Raw genomic sequence first — 19892 nt, forward strand, 5'->3', positions numbered from 1 at the left:
ATCCGATTCGCGACTGAGTAGTAGCTATTTGGAGCTGATTCTATTTAAATGATTCGTTCGAACCGATTCTTAAAGCGAATCACTGAACAGTGAGGAACAAACTGATATATTTTATAACATAACAATCTTTTTGTACTTAATACTTCAAGAATACTTTAATGTAACAAGAATAATATTAACGATATAAATATTGATATTTGTCACAGATATGTCATATATCAGCGATTTAATTTAATAATTATAAAATATTACTTGTATAGTTGAACAGGTTTTGTGTTAGCATACAGATCATGCTAAATTCTACTGGCGATGCGATGAGAGTTAATATAGGGAATCGATTTAACGAACTAGTTCATTCAATTAATGAATCATTTAGTTCAAATGAATCGTGCTCTTCCGCGCTGGCTTCCGCTCATCTCACGCCCACAACCAGGTCAACAGATCGCAGCCAACACGAAATGCGTTCATTGGGCAGAACAAACAACTCGCAGTGCGAATAGCCAATCAGAGACGAGTGCACTAAGCTTGCTGGGATGTGTGGTTCAGAAGCGTTTTATTCTTCATTAAAAGTCCTCATTCTAGTCACTGTTTATTGTTTCTATTTAAAACTATTCGACAAACTACATATTTTACACACACTTATGTCATTTTTATAAAAGTAAAGGACGGAGGGTAGTGCTGAATGCATTTATTTACAATTATGTACATTTTCAAATGCTTCTGTCTGGTACTTCATAATGGCATCATGAGTTAAGATTTGCAAGTCTCGTCACGCAGGAACTGTTAAACAACACTACAATACAAACCTGTTTCAGAACACATCCACGCATTCATTTCTAAAACGCGAAACTCGTGAACAGAACAAAGATCCATTCAGACCCGCATTTACCTGCGACATTATAGTAATGTGCTTCTTATACTGCATACAAACACACACAAGATGTTGATATAAGTGCAGCTAACGTTCTTATATTATAATGAACATAAAACAAGAACGTTTCGTTTATTACTCAATCTAGTTTTTACAATTCACGGTTACGTTATGTTGTTTTTATCACGTGGTTTCATCTAGCGCGGTGGGTCCTGCGCGATTACGTCACCAGGCGTGCACTATTTAAATGGCGTTCATGGGCTTCGCGATTATGAATCAGTGCGCGTGCGGGTCAGAGGTGAGGCGCAACACATCATGCCTCCGTTTGAGAAAACGCAACATCCCAAACCTTTCAAACAGAGGAAGAGTTTAGGTACGTCCGTTTCAGTTATAAAGCACGCAGACTGTGTTTTTAAATCATATGCATCTCAAAAGTGTGTTTCTTGATTTTTAAATATCGATTATTAATCAGCCACTAGGAAGCAAGAGGTGGCGGGAATACGGACCAAGTTTCCCACAAAAATTCCGGTAAAACGCGACTGGAGTGTATCAGTAAGTCATTCATTACAGACTGGTATTTGTTTACTCTTAACTTGTTTTATAGGTAATTATTGAAAGATATCAGAGAGAAAAGTATCTACCGCCTCTGGACAAAACCAAGTTTCTGGTCCCTCAAGAACTCACCATGACTCAGTTCGTCACTATCATAAGGTAAACTTAAATCATCTCGTGTATTCATAACCATGTTTAATTTGATTAATAATAGTGTCGCTATATTCCTGGAGAGACTTCTGCTTCTGAAGGGGTTGAATAATCGTCTTAAAATCAGTCATGATGTTTCATTTAAAGTTAGTTTTTTTGTGCCTTTTAGTTATTTGTGTTGTGCTCTTTATGCTTTTTTTGTGTACATCTTATAGTGTGTGTGTGTGTGTGTTGTCTATTCTACACACTGTGGTAACCGTAGAACATCTGTAATGTGTATGTGTGTCCGCTCCCTCTCATCAGCTGACCGGTCACCTGGCTGGGTTTAAGCACTTTCTCACGATGTGTGAGGTTTGACCTCATGTCTGGCTTTTATTTCTCAGGAATCGAATGACTCTGATGCCCAATCACGCTTTTTACCTGCTCATCAATAACTCCGGCATCGCCAGCATGTCTCTGACCATGGCTCAGCTCTATAAGGACTATAAAGATGAGGATGGGTTTCTCTACATGACATACGCCTCACAGGAGATGTTCGGACACTCTGAGAATGTCATGTATGGTCATAGGTGAAATGTTGAGATTGTTTCGGGGAACAGTGGGTAAAAAAACACAGTTAAAGGTAGAACTGTTTAGTATTTAAAGTCATGTACATAGTGTTAGATTTTTAGATATACTATTGCCTTTTGTATTGTGTGTTTTAATTGTAATAAATTCTTTAATTCTTGCACGAGTCACTGCAGGTGAGGGGGTGTCTGTATGGGGCACATACATTCAAACTGTCTTTAAATATGCCTGAAAAATTAAATGAGTAAAAAAATAAATTTAAGTAGCCCATTGGTGAAAAATAAAATGTAGTGTTTGCTGAATCTAAATTTCTTGTATTTTTAATAAATAAATTAGTTTTTGGAAAAGTTAACAAATACTTCAACCAAAACTGAATATAATTCTATAGATGCATATTAAAGGGATATTTAGAAATTGTGCTATTTTTTTTTTTATCATCTACTCTGCATTAAACTTTACAAGAAAAGATGTGAAACCTGCTGTAAATGTTCATCAGTTCACAGGTATCGCCTGCAGGTGGCGTTCTTGAGCTGCTGTGACTGACCCCCGTACACATATGAGGGACAACAACTGCAGTTTTTCTTTAGTTTTTAAAGAACTAGGGTGGAGTTCTTCACATAAACATTCTATTAATGTTCTAGTTATTAAAGGAATTGTGGGATTGTTACTGACGTGACCAGTTAATACCGTCACAATGCCATCGCAGTTAGTATCAAACTGTAGTTCTAAGCAATGTTAATATGAAGGTGAACGTTAGACTCTTGTTGTAGCTATACAATCTTTAATGCTTCATAAAGACACAACATTTGTGAGAAGCAAAAATCTTATCTTTCTGTTCACATACTAACATTTTGCAACGCACAAAAAGACCTCATTATTAAATAAAACACAATGATGTAAGCTCTGCAATCTAAAATGAATATCATAGCACTATACAGCTGACTCATTTACTAAAGATTTTTGGGCAGTTTTCTGTTGAAGTGTCTGTCGGATGCTTGTGTAATGTGTGATATATGACGGAGTGATGTGCTGAGCTTGCTTCAGTTGCTTTGTCGTAGTCATGGCAATCTGACAGGTGATGGATAAACTGCTGTCTGACATGCCAGTCTGGAAACAAAGGTTTGACTGTGTTCAGTGCCATCTAGACATGCAAACAGTCATAATGAAAAGCTGTCATTGTCCTAATACCAACAAATCGATGTGAGACCTTAAAGAGACGGTTCACCTGAAAGTATATAATCATTATTCACTCAACCTGATGTCATTGCTGATGTTACGTTTAATTCTGTAAAAACAAAACAAAAATCTTTCAAATTCAAATTGATTGCTAGTGTTTTTTTCTATTTTGCATTGTTGCAAAGCAGGACAGAATACACAGAGGGAAAAAACAAAAATTATAAAACAAGAGTACATTATTGCTTATTTTTCAATAAGATGTACATTGATGAAACAGAAAAGAAGACTGAATTGATGACAACTACATAAACTGTCAACCATTTCAAGAGATGCGTTGATGCTTTATGAGAAGACGATGACTCATAATCCGTCAGTTAGTTTAATAGATGTTATTTAACCAGACAGTTTGCTGGAAACGGACTAGAAAAAGATTTGCAGAATCTAAATGTTAAAAAGGGAAGGGTCTATTAGATTGTAATCAGACTGACGTATTAAAAGCAATATTTACAAAAGCCTAACCTTGAGCCTAATATGTTTTGTGCTTGTATTCTCACATGACAGTATACAGAACAGTTCAAGGTCTATAAAGGAACACAAACGTCACTAAAGTTCAAACAAGTTATCCTAACCCTAGATCAGACAGTATTTTTCGTGAATAATTAATGTTCTATATTCTCATGTGCCTGACCTTTGACCTTGACTTACCCTGACACACAGCGGCTCATTTTAAAGATTGACCTTGAGAGAGTGACATCACTGCTCCCATCATGTCTCACTCCTCCTGAGAAAGACAGCAGATCCCTGACCCCTGGTCATGTGACTGCAGATGAATCAATGAATATTTCATAGGGGTCTCTGGAGCCTTATATCCTGTACACATGATTCTTTAATAGGATGAGAGGAACATCAATGAGATGTGTGTGTTGATGGTGCAGCGTCTTACTTTAAGTGCTTCCTGATGGATCTCATGTGTTATGAGGCGTTTCACTTCACAATAAGCCAACAACATCATTAAAGACATTAAAGTGCTCACAATCGATAGAGATAAGCTTTAATGCCTCAAGGCTTGATAAAGACTTTGTTATGTAGTTTGGAATGAATGTATTTTAATGTCTAATGGACCGAAACCTGCAGAACAAACAGACACTGAAGTTTAACATTTACGGTTCAGTGTTTGTGGAGAATAAAGAGAGTCTACAGCAATAACTGTTATGCACATTCTACGATTATATCTGATATAAATATACCAAAACTGCAAGTGCTCAAGATTGAGTTTTTGGCAAATTAATGGGGACATTTGGTCCAGAAACTGTAGAGTTCAGGACCTTCCATTAACAGTTATGGGAATTTCTGTTTGTGAATGTTTATCTGTAGGGGGCAGTGTTGCATCACACAGAGAGAGAGAGAGAGAGAGAGAGAGATGGGGATTTAATTTCACTCTCTCTGTGTATCTTCAGGACTCATATCTGATTTCAGGCCGTCATTGCGTGTGAAAGACGCTGGATTGCAGAATGACTTGACTGTGTGTGTATCTGAGTGTTTTTGTTTCAGTCTCCACCCTCTCAACTCTTGTGACAAATCACTGTCATGTTAATTTAAGCGGCTCAGCATCACTCCAGCTATCATCTGCCAACAAAACACACTGATCTGAGCTGATGGACATGAGGAGACGGTCTCTGGCTGGAAACGGATGCTGTGCTCCAGTAACATATGTGTGTTTGGCTGCTGGTCAAGAATCTGTGCCCGAAATATTGAGTGAGACGCCCACTGACTGATCTCAGATCTGTACCTAAATACATCAACTGTTATCCAAACTGATATTTTTTGGTATCATAAAGGTTTTACAACAAGTCTCACGGAATAGAGTCAAACTCATAGATTTACTCATCAACAAACAAAGAGAAAGAAATGAAAGTGAATTCAGGAGAAGAGATCTTCGGTCTGTAAGTGAGTTATACTTAACAACAATAATAAAAGTCTTTTTTTTCTCCCTCATGTGTTTGTTAATCTGTGTTAGGGATGTACCGATAATGTAAATGTTGGCCGATAGTGATAACCGACAGTTCTTAAAATCCAATACGTCCCAGTGAAATAAAAAATGACAATTCTTATTTTTTTCATGAAATATATATATTTTTGTAATTCATGTGTCCTCATAATCTTCAATTTAAATCTGAAAATGCACTTGCTTCCTGTAATGACCATCCATTTCAAATGACGAACGTTAGACGGCTGGGGCGGAGCATCCGTTAACTCCTCCCCTTCAACAGTCACTCTATGCCTGTTTCATTTCAAAATGCATCCAATCAATTTGAAGTGAAAAACACAAACCACGCCCACTAATTTTCTCCTTTTCACTAAAATGGATTAGAGCCCATCTATCGGCTATGACTATTAATCGTCCGATAACTAATCGTGCATCCCTCATCTGTATGTTTTCAGTCTTTTTTCAGCACAACAGAAGATATTTTGAAAAATGTCTCAGTGGTTTTGGGTTCATACAATGGAAGTCAATTGAGTTCAGTGTTGTTTGATGATCAACGTTCTCGAAAACCTGACCTATTGTTTTCTGCAGAAGAAATACTGGTTTGACGTGACACAAGGATGAATAAATGATGACAGAATTCTCACTTTTGGTGAACTATCCCTTTAAGGAAGTAAACATGGTTTTGATTTTTATGAAAAACAAGATTTACATCTAATCTTGAATGAATTGACATAAATAATTTCTCTTCCGTGAACTCAGGTCTGGATTTGCTTTGTCTGTTAGTAGTTTTATTTTTACAGGACAAAACCTGTGAGCCGGACGGGTTGTCAAGAAGCTTTAAACTCGCCTGAATCATACACAGAGAGATTTAGTGTCGGCTCACATAGGTATCCATTTCCCTTTAACTCATGATGTCATCCCTATCCCATGAGGCTGAGCTTCTGTTTCACCATCACTTCAATTGTTCACAGTCTTAAATTGAATCAGTAGAAGTGAAGAGAGGTTCTCCTCCAGTATCACTACACAACATCAAACATCATTCTGTAATCACACATCCATGAGAGTTTCCAGGAAAACAGACACACTCGGGTTGAGTTAAAATCTCTTGCCCGCGTAAACAAAGTGAGACAGACACGCATGAAAACTCTCACATACGCACGCAAAGCCTAGAAAATAAACACAAACAAACAGCCATGACTGTAAACATCTCTGTAAACAAACAGAATAACACACTTAACTGTTCCGGTAAATACACAAACACACATGCACACGTTTATTATTATCCTGGTTCACATCATCATCACAATAACACGAAAGCTTGTACAAACCGTTTCTACAAACATTCTCACCTGTGAAAGGTTTTCTTCATTTCTTCGAGAATTTAAATCTCAGCTGTTCTTACATTCACAGGCTTTGCAATGTTGTTAAACTCATGCAACTGATGTTAACCGTTCCAAGATGGCAGACACGGTTGGCATCTATGTATGTTTATCTATGGTTTAAACACAGGGACCAATCACAATCCATTTTCATACATTCTGTGAAACAATCGAGGGTCTAGCGGGGTACAGTGTGACTGAAGCAGAATCATTTCTCAATGTCTCTCACAAACAGCAGAAGAAAGTTGCAGCGGTTGAGCCGAGACCAATCATTTCACTGTTCAAAAACATCATGAGCAGCTGGAAGAGTCAGAAGAACATTCATCTTTCATCCTCCAACACAAAGACACTCCTTGTGTCCGTCTCAACGCCCATCACGTCTCTCTCTCTCTCTCTCTCTCTCTCTCTCTCTCCCCATGGAGATTAGGTTTCCAGAGTCTGGAAGAAGCAAAAGATGCAGACAGGAATAAGTTACAGCATTGGCCTTTCACAGCTGTTGGGAGACGGGCCGGCCCGGGCGTCTGGTTGCTAATGGAGTCATTTGGGATTGAAGCCACTGAACTCAATCTTGTCTGAGCACAAAGTGAGACCCCATCGGCTAGATGCAAAATCTCATTTGTTAATGAAAAAAGAACTAAAAATAACCACGATACCAGTGTAAATTGCTGTGAAGTAAATATGAGAATCATTCAGTATCAAAGGTTGTCATAAATGAAATGACATCATTCTACCGCAGTAAAACGCCAATAAGCTAATGTAGAAAACAGTATGTGAAAATCACAGTACAGTAGCAACAATTTGAAAGAATAATTAACTATACAACTGAATTTGTGTTAATCCCTTTAAGAAAAATCACCTGCATCTGAAGCTCCAGCATGAAGGATAATAGTCGAAGAAATGTTTGAGGTTTATACAGAAGCTTGGAGAATGTGAGCTTTTTTTGTTTAGTTTTTGTTATGAACGACATCTGGCCCGACATCAACTCACCACTGAAATACCTCCAGAGCTCCAGAGACGCAACTATAAACTTACAATTCCCTGAAAACTCTCTGTCATGAAAATTCCCTACACCCTTCAACCACAAACTGCTTCACCCAGACACACACACACACACACACACACACACTTTTGGTTATAAAATTGTCCTCATAAAGCACACAGAGAAATAAAACTGTGTTATCCAGCGTTTACATTTAAAGTTATGATGGCATTGTGTTTAGTAGAGAGGTTTAGACAGTGTCCATCACAGACAGCAGAGCGCGGGGGGCTTTACTCACTCAGTCTGCTCTACTTTCCATTAATGGTAACTGGAGCTGATCAGCAGTGCACGCCCGGTCACAGCACAACACCAACCCTGAGATATCTCTCTCTGACACGCAAACACACCGTTACATTACTGTACATGAGTCTAAATCAGAGAAAGAATCAAGATTATTTTACCTGCATGTGACAGTCATGTGTGTGAACTCAATGTTGTCTGGTCCTCTAAATCCTGATGGATTATTCCTGATTCAAATATCAAATACACAGATGAGGTCATGTCTCGCTCTGGGTCATTTCAGGAATCAATAAACTCTGTAGCAGCTTCCAGGAAAACACTTCCTCCAGAATAATCAAAAGATTTTCTGACACCACGCAATCAAAGAATGATGACGTCATCACAGAATCATTAGATCAGCATGACCTCATAGCTCAATGAACAGAATTCATAACCGCTGGACACACGCTATTGCAGTTAACCTCTGACCCTGTGACCCCGTGACCTTCTCCCCATGTTGACTGCTGAGAGGTTATTCTTTATGATGTGACGTCTTATAAAGCCTATCCGTTCTGCTGTCAATCACAAACAGTTAGTCTGATTTACCGCAGTGATGAGAGCGAGTATTAATGCCAAACATGTCACATAAACAACCACAGACAGTATGATAGTCAACAATAAAACAGAATGAAATCATAAAACGTCGGGATAACAATAAAAGTGAGAATAACAAAAACAAGAATGAAATCCAATAAACTTTTGATGTACAAAAAGTTTGAAAATAAAGATATTCTGAAGATTTAACAATAAAAATATTTTTTATGTTGTTAAATAAGACAATATTTATGCATAGTTGCAAAGCAATAATGTTCTTAAAGTAAACCAAACATTGTAATGTAATACACTAATACAGCAATACGATTGTTTTGTTAGAAATATAATACATAATACTATATATTCCACTCAGCATAACTGAACACATTTCCAATCAAAGTGATATAAAGCTATACATTTCTGTATCTGTGTATGAAAAAAATGACATTTGTAAAAATAAGATTGAGAAACACAGAAGAGAGCGGGATCAGCAGGAATAATGCTGTCTCCTCTCATGTTAGCTCTCCTGTACATCTTGGCATCCGTCCACTGAAAGTGAGATGAACTCTGAACGATAAGACACAATGAGCCATCTGATACGTTGAGAACGGAAGAGCCGTCCAGCTTCTTTTGTGCACCTGCAAAGCATTCTGGGACGTTTTGTGTGTGTGTGTGTAAGTCAACGTTTGGAGGACGAAGGGTCTGGGCCAAGAACGTCTGAGAAGAAACATTTGTTTCTCATTTGGCCGCTTGAATGAGCCGAGCGGATGCTCACATTTCTCTTGTTCCAGGATCTGGACTGTTTTCTTCTGAACGATGAAGACCTCACAAAAGCCTGAAGCTCTGCTGTTACTCAGGAAAAACAAGACTGAAATAAAAGCAGGCCATATGGAAAGCTGCTGGCTGGAGGATTGATCGCAGGGTCTCGCGGGCCATTTTTCCAGGAGAATTCCGCGGCGCAAACTTTTCCTTTCATGTGAAAGAACGTAGCAACGGCGGGTCAGTGCTATGTAAACAATTCCTGCAAGATGTCTGCTAAGAAAAACAGCGCTGGATGTGTTTGTCACGGCATCACTGAGAAGATTACAGTCATCAGAAACACACAGTACACACATTCTGTGCTGATCTCACTTCAGTTCACATCTGCTTTTAATAATGTGGGCCTGCGGACCCCCGGCCTCTCTCACACCCCCACTGATCTCACCAATGCTACACAAGAAAGAAATCAGATGTATTTCACCTCTGTGTGTGTTATCAGAGAGAGAGAGAGAGAGAGAGAGAGTGAGAGAGAGAGAGAGAGAGAGAGGAGAGAGAGAGACGAGAGAGAGAGAGAGAGAGAGAGAGAGACGAGAGAGAGAGAGACGAGAGAGAGAGAGAGAGAGATGAGAGAGAGAGAGAGAGAGAGAGAGAGACACAGAGAGAGATGAGAGAGAGAGAGAGAGAGAGAGAGAGAGAGAGACACGAGAGAGAGAGAGACGAGAGAGAGAGACACAGAGAGAGATGAGAGAGAGAGAGAGAGACACTAGAGAGAGAGACGAGAGAGAGAGAGAGAGAGAGAGAGAGAGATGATAGAGAGAGAGAGAGAGAGACACAGAGAGAGATGAGAGAGAGAGAGAGAGAGAGAGAGAGACACAGAGAGAGATGAGAGAGAGAGAGAGAGAGAGAGAGAGACACACAGAGAGAGATGAGAGAGAGAGAGAGAGAGAGAGAGACACACACAGAGAGAGATGAGAGAGAGAGAGAGAGAGAGAGAGAGAGAGAGAGAGACACGAGAGAGAGAGACGAGAGAGAGAGAGAGAGAGAGAGAGAGAGAGAGAGAGAGAGAGAGAGATGATAGAGAGAGAGAGAGAGAGAGATGATAGAGAGAGAGAGAGACACGAGAGAGAGAGAGAGAGAGAGAGAGAGAGAGGTCAGTTATGCAGCATACTTTAATTCTGAGAAGAGAAAAAAAATGCAATTTCAGTGTGACTCTCAGTGGCCTCGTCTCTCCTCCAATCAGAATGCAGAATCACCATCATGACAACGGGTTACTAAGCGGAATGTCCTGACAGAAGATAAAGAGTCAGTTCATTGATGATGAAAACGCTTTCATTAAAGTTCTTTATTTCAATCCAATGCTTCTAATGGTAAAAAAACAAGAATAATAATTTCCAGTCTTTTTTCTTTTCCAACGTTTTTGATTTTGATGACGTCTCTGTCCACCGCAGTACAGAATATATACAGTAGATCTTTTAAATGGTTTAAATAGTTTTCTTTTTTAAATATCTGTAGATGATGCTAATTCAACATGATATTCAAATATAATTGTGGTGTTAATGTGTCAGGCGTTGAAGGGTTAAATGTTAAACGCAGTTGTTTCTTTTCTTGTGTGTTAATCTGAATGTGTGATCTTAAAATAACACGATCCAGTCACCGTCACCCCCCCAAACCCCACAGCTGCTATACAGAAGAGGTTTTGTTTTTGATGATTATATTTTTGTTGGCATCTCAACTTTATGAACTCAAGACCACCCGGAGTTTAAAAGTCCCCCTGTGTGTCTGTAGTCTGAACTCTCAGACGGGATTAAATCTGTGTGTGTGTGTGTTTATAACAGAAGAGATTCTCTGAGGTCAGGTCTCTTCTGTCACAGGCTCTTCAATGCATGTCAGTTTTTAACAGAGCACAAAGTAAAATAAAAATCTCAGTTGCTTTTTTTTCGACAACAGTGACATTGTAGACCAGGTTTAGACTTCTTGTGTTTCATGTGTGTGTCATGAGAGTTTGTGAAGAGACGTCAACAGTGTGTCAAACTGAGCTCTGATTTGTCTCGTCTGTGATCAAAATTCAATATTAGTGAAGATATCGATATCAACTCAAACATTTCTCATCATGTTTACTCAAATCAACATTTATTCACACTTCCAGACTCTTTACGTGTTTAAACAATTACACTCTTGTTTGATTCAAAGATTAGATGCTCTATGGGCATGTTTGGCAGATGTAAAGGCATGGCTGTCCCTAAACTTTCTGAATTTTAACGAAGAAAAAACGGAAATTATTGTTTTTAAACCCTCAGATTCCATGACTGCTGCCGAACCAAATCTTGGTGGGTCATCCTCATGTGTTAAGCATTATGTGAAAAACTTGGGTGTGGTATTTGACGAACATCTGAAGTTTGATAGGCAGATCAATTCTGTGGTCAAATCTTCTTTTTTCCAGTTGCGGCTCCTGTCTAAAGCTAAGTCTTTTCTTTCTTTTAAAAATCTTGAGAAAGTGATTCATGCTTTTATTACTTCTAAACTAGATTACTGTAACTCACTTTATACTGGGATTAGTCAAACAGCTCTATCCCGTCTACAACTGGTTCAAAATGCGGCAGCTAGACTTTTGACCAGGAGTCATAAACGGGATCATATTACTCCGGTTCTACAGTCTTTACATTGGCTGCCTGTGCGGTTCAGAATAGATTTTAAAATTTTACTTATTGTCTACAAGTCACTAAATGGTATGGCTCCTCCATATATCTCTGACTTATTGATTGAGCATAATGTAAACAGATCTCTTCGGTCCTCTAACCAGAGACTTTTGTTTATTCCCAAGACGAGGCGGAAGTGCAGGGGTGATCGCGCTTTTGCTACAGCTGCGCCACGACTCTGGAATGATTTGCCCTTGCCTATTAGAATGGCATCATCTGTGGCTATTTTTAAGTCTAAACTAAAAACCTATCTGTTCGATAAGGCGTTTTATCCTGGTTGAAGCACAGCGTGTTTATGATTATTTTGGTGTATGTCAAAATGTACTCTTGTGTGTTACTGTTGTTTTTAGTTATTGTATTGTAAAGCACATTGGTCAACTCTGGTTGTAGTAAATAGTGCTATATAAATAAATTGCCATTGCCATTGCCATTAAAAGAAGCTTTATTGGCATGATAAAACAAACGTTGACATCGCTCAAGCACAGAGAAATGAAATATAAACATGCACAAATACAGATTAATATAAAGATAAAAGTATATAATTGTCTATATATACATCTCAATATTACCAGAATATTCACGAGAATCGATTGATAGTTTGATTGTCTTATTTCATTCAAACCAATTTTGGGAGAAACATCTGAGACTGAGTTACAAACTAAACACAAGTGAGTTCTGAAAGAGAAACCTGTGAGAAATAAGTGTGTGTATTTGTTTGTGTGTTTGTGTTCACTTCATTCCTCTCAACCTCCGTTGGGTTTCATGTCAGACCCGTGATCTGTTATTACTGAGGTGGAGCTCTCTCTCCGGAAACCTCTGAATATCTCACCCACTTAAATGTCTTTAACTCAATACAACAAAAACAACAGACTCCAGGAACACAGACTGTTCACACTTCTGTGCAGAACACAAGATTCTTAAACACACACCACAAACAGATTAAAAAGATCTTCGAAAAGAAAGTATCCCGGGACAACTGGAGCTATTCTAAACATTCCCAATCCTGAACTCAGGTCTGGACTCGCCTAAGAACGTCAACTGGTTTGATGGTGAATAAGAGATTTAGACTCTTTAGACTTTTTCTAAAGAATGAAACCAGACGAATCTACTGGTTACTGCACTTTACTCTAATAATACCACGATGATGTGAATAAGAGATTGTGTTTAGTTTGTTGTGCTGCGTGCAGCGTGTTTCTTGTGCGTCTTCTCAAAGACAGAGGTCCATGCAGACCAGAGTGGGTGTTTCCTCAAACATCCCTCACTATTGGTCCTGAAGAGATCGAGCGGTGGTGTTGCCGTGGTGATATTGTGCAAGCGAGAACAGGGCTGTGTGTGTGTGTGTGTTTGTTCAGCTGTCATTAGGTCTGTGTGTGGCTCTTGGAAAATTACTGGCCTAAGTCTTTATAAACGCGGCGCGGGTGACCTCGACAAACACACAACAGAGCTGAGAGAATCTATTTTAAGGGTCAAGACACACTCAAACACAACAGAAACCCATCTAAAACATCTCCTGTCTGTACACACGTCATCGCTGTCCTTTCAAAAACATTGGATATCTAAATTCAGTTTTTCAGGAAATGGGAAAAAACTCTTTCCTTTTATTCAATTAAACACTGTTGTCAGAGTTGACAAGCACTTCTAAGTTTTATTGGTTAGGTATTTGAAAGCAGTGATAAATATAAATGTGACTAATAATGATTTGTGCCAACAAAACCCCCCCACAAAATATGGAGATACAAGATTTCAGGTGAATTATCCTTGACTGGTTACGGTGTTTTGTGGATTTATGTTATCATGCCTCAGAATTGGACCTAGAAGAGGTCTCTTGAAGACAGCGTGATGTTCATAAACAGTCAGGAGATGCATCGATCATAAATTAAAAGTGTCATGAAACAGATGTGACAAATGATCACAGTGAATCTGGACTGAACAATTAACGCAGAGGACTGACTGTGGAAATGACATGTGTGTGTGTGTGTGTGTGTGTGTGATGACTTGTGATAAATAATCATTTATAGCTCTTGATCCTGAAGGAGGAGTATTCAGCTGTTTTAATCTCATTGGAGACATTAAAGATCAGTGATGTTGATCTGGAGTGTGAACTGGTGTCAGTGTTTGTCCTCAGTCACTCTGAACTCTGAGACAGACAGCAGATGCTTTCTGATGCGTCATCACATCTCTGACAGAGGCATGTTTGTGTAAATAATCATCAGGCGTTAAGTTATGACGCTAACAGACAATGTTTACTGGCCTACAGTACTACTGCTGCTACTCTATCTCTCTCTCTCTCTCTCTCTCTCTCTCTCTCTCTCTCTCTCTCTCTCTCTCTCTCTCTCTCTCATTCTGTCCCTCTCTCTCTCTCTCTCTCTCATTCTGTCCCTCTCTCTCTATCTCTCTCTCTCTCTCTCTCTCTCTCGCTCTCTCTCTCTCTCTCTTTCTCATTCTCTCCCTCTTTCTCTCTCTCTCATTCTGTCTCTCTCTCTCTCTCTCATTCTCTCCCTCCCTCCCTCCCTCCCTCCCCCTCTCTCTCTCTCTCTCTCTCTCTCTCTCTCTCCCTCCCTCCCTCTCTCTCTCTCTCTCTCTCTCTCTCTCTCTCTCTCTCCCTCCCCCTCTCTCTCTCTCTCTCTCTCTTATTCTCTCCCTCCCTCCCCCTCTCTCTCTCTCTCTCTCTTTCTCTCCCTCCCCCTCTCTCGCTCTCTCTCTCTCTCTCTCTCTCTCTCGCTCTCTCTCTCTCTCTCTCTCTCTCTCTTTCTCATTCTCTCCCTCTTTCTCTCTCTCTCATTCTGTCTCTCTCTCTCTCTCTCTCTCTCTCTCTCTCATTCTCTCCCTCCCTCCCTCCCTCCCTCCCCCTCTCTCTCTCTCTCTCTCTCTCTCCTCATTATTATTGTTTTCTCTCTGAGCAATGTTCTGAGAAATTCTGAGAAATCTTTCAGATGAAATATAATTGAGGGTCTGTGTAGTGCACTTGTTTTCTTCTTCTATAAACCATCAAAAATAAAATGTTTTTGTTTTGTTGATGCACTGTTTCTTTTTTTAAGTTCTTACTCTATGTTACAATACTGTTGTGAAGTCTCCTGAACATCTACTGGGTAAATATAATAAATAAGACGCACAAAATACTAGTTTCAAATGTCAGATTTCTAAAGGCTCAACATTGCTTAACATGTTTTAACTGAATGTATGATGCCACAACAGTTAATGATCACTCAGACGTGACAGAAGTCTCCTGACTCTTGACATGTGCTGTATGTTGGCTTCAGATGGAAGGTGATCTCTTTGGGAATGTGACATTAAATGCAGGAGGGCCGTCTCCTGTGATGAATAGAGATGTATTTGAGTTACATGAGGAAAGAGTTTGTTTACACAATGTGCTGTACAATTCCATGAGAGGACACACACGCATGTTTGTTCCGTGGAAAGAAACCGGTCTCCTTGGAGTCGTCTATCGGGTCACAATGCGTCGGTGTGTCTTCACGCCCCGTAGGCCTCTCGTTCCCACACTTCATAAATAACCAATGAAAACCGAGCCAGCACGAAATTTAAGACGCAAACCTGAACTTTTCCAACTGAGTGGCCGTTCAGTCACCTGATCCTCTCAACCAATCACACGTCAAGACTCCTGTGATAAGAGCGGACTAGCCCAGCGTGTGATTCGGTGTGACATAATAAACCTCGCTCAATGTGTGTGTGTTTCCACAGTGAACGTTTCATCAGGTCAGACACGGCATCACAACATCTGTTATTAATCACACACGCTTTTAAACATCAAATCATCGTCAAACACTAAATGTATGTACTAAATGTAAACACTAAATGTACGTTCGGGGCACAAAACTGAAAAGGTCTTGAACACACAGTAGCTTGTGTCACATGATGGATTTACACTGAACACAATGAGTTCAACTGATCTCTCTCTCTCTCTCTCTCTCTCTGCCAAAATAGTCTCACTTTCACTAGAATGATTGTTTTGTCACTCTGCATCAAATCTGTGTAAATGTTTATAAAAAAGCAAATACTTCTCAGCACACACATACACTTGAAGAAAACTGATATAACTTTTTCTACAGTGGCACGTGGAGAATGACGATGAAGCTGAAAGTGTGATGGGATAAATCAAGAGGAGTCCTACTGAAGCAACAGCTGTCATCCAGTTGCATCTGTGAGACGGTTGCCATGGTGATGGACCACGGTCTGTGTCTCTCCATCTGTCTGAGATGCTGCTGTGACAAAGCACACATTCAGTACAGTGTCAGAAAAGCGGTCAAACGAACCGCACTTTAATATCTCAGTTCTTCTGTGTCAGGGAACTGTAAAACCCCTGCTGGAGTTTCCAAAGTCACATTGACACTGCGTGAGAGAGAGAGAGAGAGAGAGAGAGTCATTAGGATTCAGTCAGTAGCACACCTGTGGCTCCATCTAATATCCATCAGTGTGTGTTTGTGTGTTCTAATCCTCTATCTATTTTTATCGCTCATCCGTCCTTCAGGAGTCATGTCGTTTCTGTCGTCATCGCTCCAGGTGCTTGGTGGGCGGTCGCCATGGTTACGGTAATGGGATTACACCCAATCAGACAGCGGAGGAGCCGGGAGTCACGGGGAGATCTGTGTCTCACACACCACGTGATGTTTTTCAACGGTGCTCTTAACCTGATTCTGTCCGTGATTCCCTCCACTGCACACACGGGCACACACACACAGGAACGCAAGCACACACATACGCACGCACACAAACGCAAGCACACACATACGCACGCACGCACACACACACAAACGCAAGCACACACATACGTACACCCGCACACACACACACAAACGCAAGCACACACATACGCACGCACGCACGCCCGCACACACACACGAAAGCAAGCACACACATACGCACGCCCGCACACACAAACACACACGAACGCAAGCACACAAATACGCACATACACAAACGCAAGCACACACATACGCACGCACGCCCGCACACACACACGAAAGCAAGCACACACATACGCACGCACGCACACACAAACACACACGAACGCAAGCACACACATACACACACACACACAAACGCAAGCACACACATACGCACGTACGCACACACACACAAACGCAAGCACACACATACGCACACACACACGCACACACACACGAACGCAAGCACACACATACGCACGCACACACACACGGACGCAAGCACACACATACGCCCGCACACACGGACGCAAGCACACAAATACGCACACCCACACACACACACACGAACGCAAGCACACACATACGTACGGACACACACATGAACGCAAGCACACACATACGCCCGCACACACGGACGCAAGCACACACATACGCACGGCCACACACACACACAAATGCAAGCACACACATACGCCCGCACACACGGACGCAAGCACACAAATACGCACGCCCACACACACACACACGGACGCAAGCATACAAATACGCCCGCACACACACACACACATGAACGCAAGCACACATCATGATCATGTTCACACTGTTCTCAAAATGATCTTAAAGAAAATCATGAAAGTCTCTCGGTATTATTTGTCTGTCTCTCTGTCTGTCTGTCAGTAAATGTCTCATTCATCTGTTTCTCTCTGTCCATCTTTCTGTCTCTTACGATCTGTCTGTCTGAAGTATGGATGCTCCCTTTGAAAGTCGCTCTATGTAGACAACAGAGATCATGTGTGATCAATCGTACCATCATCCAAAACAGGAATATTGTTTTTACCTGTACTGTTTAGTTAATGTAGAACACATCATCAGTCGTGAACTCACATGTTTTTCTAATGTCATGATGGAGTTTGTGACAGTGTGAGCCTCGATCATGTGTATCAAATGATTCTCCTGTGAAGAGACAATAGCTATGTCTGAAACCGCTCCCTATCTCCTATATAGTGCACTATATCAGCGTCTGCCGTTCTGTAGCGGTGTCTGAAAACTACTTCACTCCCTACATTCGTTCACTCTTTTGACCCACAATGCACTCTGCTTTTGATTGAACATCTCATGTACACTCCTTCATTCATTATTTCCCACAATACAACACGAGACGACAGCTTTCTAAGAATCAGCTGGATGACACTGACCGTTAATGTTATTAATGTGTGATTATACTCACACACGTTTCTTCCTGTTGACGCTTATTTTATACTTTTAAAGAATATGCAGATTAAATTAATTTGATAAACAGTGGTGTTTTATTTCAAATATGTAAATATTGTAGTCAACGTGATACATAAGCATGCCTGCCAATGAATGTGAGGGTTGTTTTCTTCTCTTTATTTTAAACTAACACAATACATGTGACAAATAAAGTGAAAATGATTTGAGTATTTGTATAAAAAAACAACCCACAAAGCCACACGAGTGTAATATAAAATAATCATAAAATAATCGTTGTGCTCAAGATGAACTTCTGCGACAGGACTCTCAGACGCAGGCTTTATACGTCAGAATCCCAAATCTCATTTTCATTCACTTCTTCCACATAAAGTGGACTCAAAGGTCATTGGCTCTATAGGGAATAGTGAAGGAGTGAGTGAGCGAGTGGTTTCAGACACAGCAAATGTTCTGTTAATGTTTGCTGTATTATTTCACTATATTTAGAGCATTGAGAAAGAGAGAATGACCTTTGAATATCAGCCAGTGTAAACTCAACTTTCACTGAGTTGGGGAAATAAACTACAGCTGTTGTTTTGATTTTATACGCAACATGAAATTCCAGCAAACAGGAGGGTCAAAGGTCGAGACAGTTAGGATAACAAATTTCTCTGTGGTGTCCTACAGCTTGACACTATCTTCACAAACACACACACATGTTGGTTTTAAGACGCAATGGTTTTTAAACTGTACAAACTGTATATCATATTCCCTACACCTAAACCTGACTGTCACACAACAATTTCTGCTCTTTTACATTTTCAAAAGAGTTAATTCTGTATGATTTATAAGCTTGTTTCCTCATGGGGACCCAAAAATGTCCCCACAAGGACTAGGACAAGATATTGCCATCTTTGTGATTTTGTCCCCACACCATAGGGTTTACCCTACCCCCCCCCACACACACTGGTTTCCATGTTTTACAGGGACATTCCATATTATTCCTTTTATATCACCCCAACACCTAAACCTAATAATCACACAAACCTTTCTACTTTTTTATTTTCAATTAATATAATTCTGCATGATAATTCTGTAAGTCTGTAAACCCACAAGGACAAAATCTACTGGTATTACTATCTGTGGGGACATTAGGTCCTCAGACAGTGATGAATATCAGTACACACACACACACACACACAGAATGTGATGAACCTGTGAATCTCCTCTCAATGCTGAGGTCAAACCTGACGGGTAATACATACATTAAAGTCTATTCCAGAAGGAAAATCTTCTATGAAAGCGTGACTTTACGGCGGCTCTAATCAGATTGTGTTCCTGCGGAGCTGCATGTCACGCTGATATAACGACTCAGTTCCACTGATGAAGAGACAGACGGCCGGAGGACACACAGAGACGTTCATCACACACCTGACAAATCACTCAAAAGATCAACTTTTACATGATCTGACACAAACTCTCTGATGACCTTAAACGCCTTTTAAAACTGTGAGTGACGCTGATGTTTTCACAATATGTTCTGTTCTGATATCAGCGGCTCACAAAAACATCTGGAATACTGTCAAACACACACTGGCACGCACCTAAACAAACAAAACAAATCAAAACACACACAAAAAATAAGAAAACAAGAAAAGGCAAACACTCATATTCACACAAACATATGCAAAAGCACACAAACACACACATGTGCACACTTACAAAAATATACAGAAATATACTGGAAAAAAGCCTAATGATATTAAATAAAACATGTCCATTAATTGTCA

At 40.1% G+C, this 19892-nt stretch overlaps 1 protein-coding gene across 1 annotated transcript; it reads left to right on the plus strand.

Moving 5' to 3' along the window:
• Positions 1 to 1038: 1038 nt before the first annotated feature.
• map1lc3c (microtubule-associated protein 1 light chain 3 gamma) lies at positions 1039 to 2442 on the plus strand. The gene is made up of 4 exons (XM_056734415.1): positions 1039 to 1244; positions 1344 to 1399; positions 1476 to 1582; positions 1957 to 2442. The coding sequence occupies exons 1-4, from the start codon at positions 1187 to 1189 to the stop codon at positions 2144 to 2146; spliced, it is 411 nt and encodes a 136-aa protein (XP_056590393.1). The 5' UTR covers positions 1039 to 1186; the 3' UTR covers positions 2147 to 2442.
• Positions 2443 to 19892: the final 17450 nt, after the last annotated feature.

Source organism: Triplophysa dalaica, chromosome 21 (genome assembly GCF_015846415.1).
Source record: "Triplophysa dalaica isolate WHDGS20190420 chromosome 21, ASM1584641v1, whole genome shotgun sequence".
Classification (NCBI taxonomy): Eukaryota; Metazoa; Chordata; class Actinopteri; order Cypriniformes; family Nemacheilidae; genus Triplophysa; species Triplophysa dalaica.